This window comes from Myotis davidii, unplaced genomic scaffold, assembly GCF_000327345.1.
Source record: "Myotis davidii unplaced genomic scaffold, ASM32734v1 scaffold723, whole genome shotgun sequence".
In the NCBI taxonomy this organism is placed as follows: domain Eukaryota; kingdom Metazoa; phylum Chordata; class Mammalia; order Chiroptera; family Vespertilionidae; genus Myotis; species Myotis davidii.
Window position 1 is genome coordinate 795571 of NW_006294589.1, and position 6584 is coordinate 802154.

The 6584-nt window shown below is 45.5% G+C and overlaps 1 protein-coding gene across 1 annotated transcript in view; it reads left to right on the forward strand.

Annotated features, from left to right (window-relative positions):
• The window catches only part of ABCA1 (ATP binding cassette subfamily A member 1), a 114756-nt gene that overhangs the window by 19036 nt on the left and 89136 nt on the right, over window positions 1-6584 (forward strand). The window contains 1 exon segment of the mRNA XM_006768731.2: window positions 1031-1192. Coding sequence (XP_006768794.1) covers window positions 1127-1192 — 66 coding nt within the window. The 5' untranslated portion in view covers window positions 1031-1126.

Below are 6584 nucleotides of genomic sequence, written 5' to 3' on the forward strand. Positions count from 1 at the left end.
AGCACGGCAAAGCAGTCCTCTACGGAGGCACCGGTGACACCTGGCAAGGAGCAGCTGGGCCCTTCCTGCAGGTGCAGATGGAGCAAGGCCAGAGGGTACAGATGTCTGGGCAGTGGGAGCCTGTCGGTTTCACGGGTGATGCTCCCCACCCACCTTAGCTGACTTGTTTCTCCACGGGATGTTGTTTTTCTTTCCGAAGACACGCAGCACTGGGGTTGTCCTCACCACCTGGGAGCCAGGTGTCAGTAGCATTGCCTCGGTGTTCATTCACAGTCATCCTAAGACACACGGTGGCTTTCCAGATTGGGAAACTGCTTTGCCAATGGTGTTGTTTATCATTTGAACGACTCAACAATGTTGCTTGAGCGAATTGAAGGAAATAGCATAAATTACACCAGGTTCATTTTATGTGAGGGGAGGCATTTCCGTAGAGAAGGGAGCCAGGTCCCTGGGATGCCAGGCAGCCACTTCCAAACTCAGTGTCTCCACCACCTTGGATTGTTCACTTCAATCTGTTGGCATAAGTGTATTTTTTAAAAAATATATGTTTTATTGATTTTTTACAGAGAGGAAGGGAGAGGGATAGAGAGCTAGAAACATCGATCAGCTGCCTCCTGCACACCTCTTACTGGAGATGTGCCCGCAACCAAGGTACGTGCCCTTGACCAGAATCGAACCTGGGACATTTCACTCCGTAGGCCGACCCTCTATCCACTGAGCCAAACCGGTTAGGGCATAAATGTATTTTTCATCCCCAAATGGCCACACCCGTGGAGCGAAAATGATTAGGATTGTAACAGCTAGCTCCTGGGCTGTCTTCAGAAAACTGCCAGAATTCCTGTTTACCGGAGAAGCCCGAGGCCGGAAGTCGGGGACTCCTGACCTATTGGGGACCTGTTGGGAAGCAGTCATGACGCAGAGCTGGGATTGAGGGCTCAGGTGAGGGGGCTGGAGCGACAGCCCTCATTGGCGTATGTCTGGCTTCGCAGCAATAACTGACAGCTCTCTCCCTGCCTGCTTTATCTTTCAGTTAATGACCAGCCACAGCGTCCCTGCTGTGAGCTCGGGCCACTGCCTCCACACGCCCAGCCACGCTCTGGTTGCCGTGGGCACCAGCTGAGCTAGCATGGCGTGCTGGCCTCAGCTGAGGTTGCTGCTGTGGAAGAACTTCACCTACAGAAGAAGACAAACAGTAAGCTTGGGTTTCTGGGAGTGGAGGGCGTTCTCCCTTGCTTTACTTCATGGTTTTGAGTTGGGGATTAGAGGAGAGAGGAAAGGAAGTCTTGTTGGTTATCTCAAAGTGAGTGAATGAATGTGTGGCCCTTGGTGGGCTCTGTCACTTATTATCGAGGGCAGAGATGTTAGCTTTGGGTTTATGCTAGTGCCCAGGCATGAGTTCGGACCTCTGGAATGTGGCACAGAATTGCCCCCAGCCGTTCCTTCGCCTCCTTTTCCTACAGCTCCCGGGGCCACGTGGCTCTCCGAGAGCCCCTCATGGGCCCCGGTACTGCGGGCGGTAGGAATGAAGTGAGTTAATGGCCCAGCTTGGAGAGAGACTGGATCTTTCAGTGCCAGTGTGGACTCTCTCAGCTTTGACTGCAAGCCTGGAGGAAAATAAAACGGAAAATGGTTTTATTCCTGTGGAGGGTTCAAAGCCATTCACTGCCTGGATGGGACAGTAATTCTTAGATCATCTGTAATGCGTAGGTGAATGGTATTTTTCCACAGAGGAAGGCGAAGGCTGTAAGGCCTGGTGAACTCCTTGAAGCTCAATGCCAGCTCTTCGCTTCTCTATCTCTGAACACTCTTAGAAATCCTATCTAGTCTCCTGGGTTTAACTGTACCTTTCTGTAGTTAGCATCTAAGTCTGTTTTCTGCCCTGCCTTTTCCCTGAATTCTGAGCCTGCATCCCCACGTGGCTGTCTTAACGGAGCTTAACGTAACCAAAATGATCATCTTTCTTAGACTCAAAGAGCTAGGAGGGACCTTGGAGATAATTTAATATAGTTTCTCAGACTAGAATACTATTTGGACCTTTTCTAAAACAAAAATGTTAAGGTCCGTTTGTATTCATTAAATTTCTTTTTGTTATAATGTTACTTAAATATGTACATATGTGAAACTAGACACCCCCCCCCTTATTGTATATGCTATTATAAACCATATGATCACTTACAAGTTAAATGCAAACCAAATCGCAAAACCAATACAATTCAAATGGATGTAGTAAGACAGCTGCCATTGTTTAGCTGAACCGAAACCATGAGGAGTGACGTGAGTGTGGTAGGGGATGCTGTGGTGCCATCCTGTGAGTTTGGACAGCCTATGTTCTAAGGGTTCAGTTCTCCAACCATTTTTCCCATGACCTTCATTTGATACCATTTGGCTTTCATTTGGTCCAGTCTCGTCATTCATAATTCACGTCTGCATCTGTTCCTTCCTCATTAGTCTGCTATAGTTATGGTGCCAACACAATCAAACACAAATATAAACTTAGGCTTTGAAATCTTGTGCCAGAACTTGGTTATAAAAGAGGCATTTGGAAAATCCAGATATGTTTAGATGACCACGAAAATGAAAACACAAACTGGTTAAAATTCTCACAGGGAACTCACATGTAGTCCATTGAAAATATACTCCCCAGCCCCTACCCCCCACACAGATTCCAGTTTGAGGGACAGCGATTTTGTTTAGCCCTTCTCATTACTAGTGGGGACCTGAATCCCAAGGTCACTAATGAGAGAGTAGGAACTAGAATCTATGTATCTAATGTATCCTGCCTGTCCTCGTGATAATAATAATGGGTTCCCATCTCCTGCCTCTTCTCATCCTGGTTATAGCAGCCCGCACGATAGGAAATCATTTCTTCTGTGGTATGTCCATTAGCCAGTGAGTAGTGGGAAGAATCATACCATCTTAGCAATGAAAGGATGTCTTCAGGGTAGTACAGTCCAAGCCTCCATTTTACAGATAACAGTATACTGAGGCACAAAGCAGGGAAGGAATTTCCCTGTGGTCAACAAAGGAATCAGAGTCCTGTAACAGGATGTGGGGGTTGGTCCACCCAGAACGGACCTGTCTCCGCTGGTCTTGAGCGTGTTGCTTCTTGCTCAGTGTAGCGCATGGGTTTAACGAGAGTTAAGATTGGAGAGAGAGGCAGGCTTAAGTCAAGGCACTTTGCAGTCTTATGCCAGAGTGCCTGTTGAAGGAAGAAGTAGGGACACAACATCCTGATACAAAAGGGCTTTCCTAGATTGTATATCACTGCCTGCTGGCTGGTCCAGTTAGTTACCTCCCTTCCTGATTTCTAAAAGATTTGCATTTTGCTGAGCCAGACAGAAGGGTGGTTTGTTTCCGGTCCCAGATGCTTAGATTGTCAGAGTTGGAAAGATCTGGCCTGCTCCATGGGAAGTCAGCAGAACTGGGGTTTGGGCCAGAGAACAGGAGTCCAGGCTGGGTCTTCCATGGAAGTAGCACAAGAACCAATTTCCAATAGGCCCAGCCTTCCCCACCCCACCCACCCCTCCTTTTGAAAGCAGACTTAGCTTTCTTTGCACTAAAGGTTTAATGTCCCTGGATCTTAAGTTCTGACTGGTAGCGACATCCCAGTGCACCTGGCTTGGATTCTAGATGATGTTGTTTAACATTGGAACCTGCTCAGGGTTTTGGTGCCACTTTGTTAGCTCACCTAGTCAGAACCAGTCCTTCCCATTAGGTGGGGAAGAAGTTAGCATTTCCATGATAGCTCTTGCCCACAGTGAACAGAAAATCATTGCTCATTTCCCTTCTTCTGCCATCCTGGAGTGTCCACCCGTGGCCCCGGAGCCTGGCATCAGGGATATGCTCAGTAAGCATTTGCTCAGTGAGTGGTGCATGTGCTAAACGGGCTATTAGTTTTCAGGTCTCAAGGAGGCTCCTCTGCTGTTAGGGGCCCTGTGTGCTGCTGCCAGGAAGAATAGAAAGACTATGTAGAGGCTGGGACCTGCCAGTACTCCCCCGAGCTACCCTGTTGAGAGGCCGTTGTTTGCCTTTTTGCTCTGTGTCCTTGCTGATGAATTCTGGGGGACCTCTCTCCGGTGTCCCCTTTGTGCAAAATCATGGGGACCATCAGCCAGGGTTAGCTTTCTGCTGTTCTTGTTGGGCAAAGAATACATTGAAATTAAGTTGCGAAAGTTGGGTGCAAAGCTCAGTTTGGGTTGAGAGTAACGGTTAACCTGTGTTGGTGGCAGTCATTCAGTACAAACAGGGCTTGGGGGACAGGAAGAGGGATCAGAGTTTTTCTGAGCCTCATCTGGTATTAGGCTGAGCCAGAGGCCAAGGTCCCATAGACAGAGTACGGCCATATTGCCTGCCCTCTCTCCCCCTTTTTTTGCCTTTGCTATTAAATATTTTCTCAATCAGATCTGACTGGCCATGTGGCTGGGAAAATAGATAATTCTAGTGATTGCATATATTAGAGTATTGGTATTTGGGCATTGTTTAATGATAGGAATAAGCTATCAAAAATTAAAACTCTTTACTTAAGAGCCTTTATAGAGTTTTGCAGAATAGATGAAAACTTCCATATCCCCTCCCCACTTCCATTTTAACCTGATACACTTCTTCCCTGTCCTTAGTCCTTGCCTGGCAGTGATAGTTCAAATCCAAATAATCATTCTAATCATTATCTAAATTCTAATTCAATTCTAACTCCCGGTTGGCCACCATATGCCATTGGGTTTAGGGGAAACTCATTTCTCCTAGGTTTTAGTTTTCCCTTCTATGGAATGGAGAACATTAGAATAGCCATTTATTGTTTCATTTGGGTAGATGTTTCTAGAGCATCTACTACATGTGGGACGGTAAACTGGGCACATATTGGTGAACCAGACATGATTCCTGTCCTTAAAGAAGTAAGGAAAGCGGGTATAAGACACATTATTATGTAAGTAAATATATAATAGCACACTGTGATAACTGTCATGAAGACAAACTGAGGTTCTATGTTGGATACTGCCAGCCAGGCTGTGGGTTGGGACCTCATTTAGAAGGAAAGGCCATGACATTTAAGTTTCAGCAGCCATTAGCCAGGGGAACATCAGGAGCCCAGAGATCAAGGGCACTGTATTCCCGGCAGAGGCACAGAGTGTGAAGGCCACGGAGCCTAACACATGTTCCCGAGTCAAGGAAGAGAAAAGCCAGTGGCGCTGGTGGCGCAAATGCAGACTGGCTGGGGACGAGCTGGGAATCGGCAGGGCCAGGCCATGCAGGGCTTTGCAGTTGGCAAAGGGCAGTTGAGTTTTAGTTTATGTGCAAAAGGAGTCCTGGAGGGTCAGTTTGTGCCTGGTCCCCGGCACTAAGGAGACGTGAGTGACGACAGCCCAGGGAGACAATTGAAGTCATTACATGCACGTGTTCCATTTTATTGTTTCTTTCTTTCACTGAACATTGCTCACTGTGTCTGTTCCCAAATTTCCAAATAATCTTCATATTTATAATAATGATTCTTGATGCGTAGGCTGTGTTTTGTAGTTTTGGAAGCACTTTTATAGGCATTATCTTGATGTTCACAGCGATCCTCAGAGGTGTGCATTACAGCTCCTGTTTCACAGGGAAGAACGTATTATAGGTTAGTAAAGTAGTTAGAGGTTAGAGGAAGAATTACATCTTATGGTCCCAAATTTACCCTGGGGCTGAGTCCATTGACATTTCTGGGAGCTTTACAATAATCTATCAACACAGTTTTTATTTTCTAAGTTTATTCTCTATTGCCAACATTTAGATGGTTTCCAGAATTTGCTGTTATGAATGAATTACTATGAAGATTTTATACATCTAGCCTTTTTTTACTTTTGTATTGTTTCCTTAAGCCATAATCTCAGGAGCAGGATTATTAGGTCAAAGGGGAATGGCCCTTGAAGTCTATGATCAGATGTCCTTCCAAAGGATTAAACCAATTTAAAAAGCCACCATCAGTGAATGAGAGGGCAGGTCTGGGTTTTTGAAAAAATGTTTTTCCCTCTAGCATTGCTCTGATTTGATCTTAAAGATTCCACTTTCATTTACACAGACCTAATGGATGTTTATGGTATCAGGGATGGGTTTAAAAATAATTTTTCTTTACATTCATATCATATCATCCTAGCAGCTTTTATTAAACAGTGATTCCTTTCCTAACGTATTTGCCGGCGTATAAGACGACTGGGCGTATAAGACGACCCCCTAACATTTCCACTCAAAATACAGAGTTTGTTATATACTCGCCGTATAAGACTACCCCCTCTTCCGCACACCTTCCACACACCAAATAAAAGGTAAAACAATATCAGATTTGATTTTAACATTTTAATTTATATTCAAATGCTTATGACATGCAGGAAAACTGTCACAAGGCTGTATGTAATCAAACATATACATAAAACAGTGCAAGTTTATTACCGGTAAACATACCGGTAATTCACTAAAGAAAACACACTCTATAGACTGGTACCGTAGATGCTTCTCAGGAACACAGGCAAGCAGCCCACAACCTAGAGGGACTGTCAATGATAGAAGTAAGATAACAAATAGAGGTAGAGAGCAAGTGCCGGGCAAGTCCCTAGCAA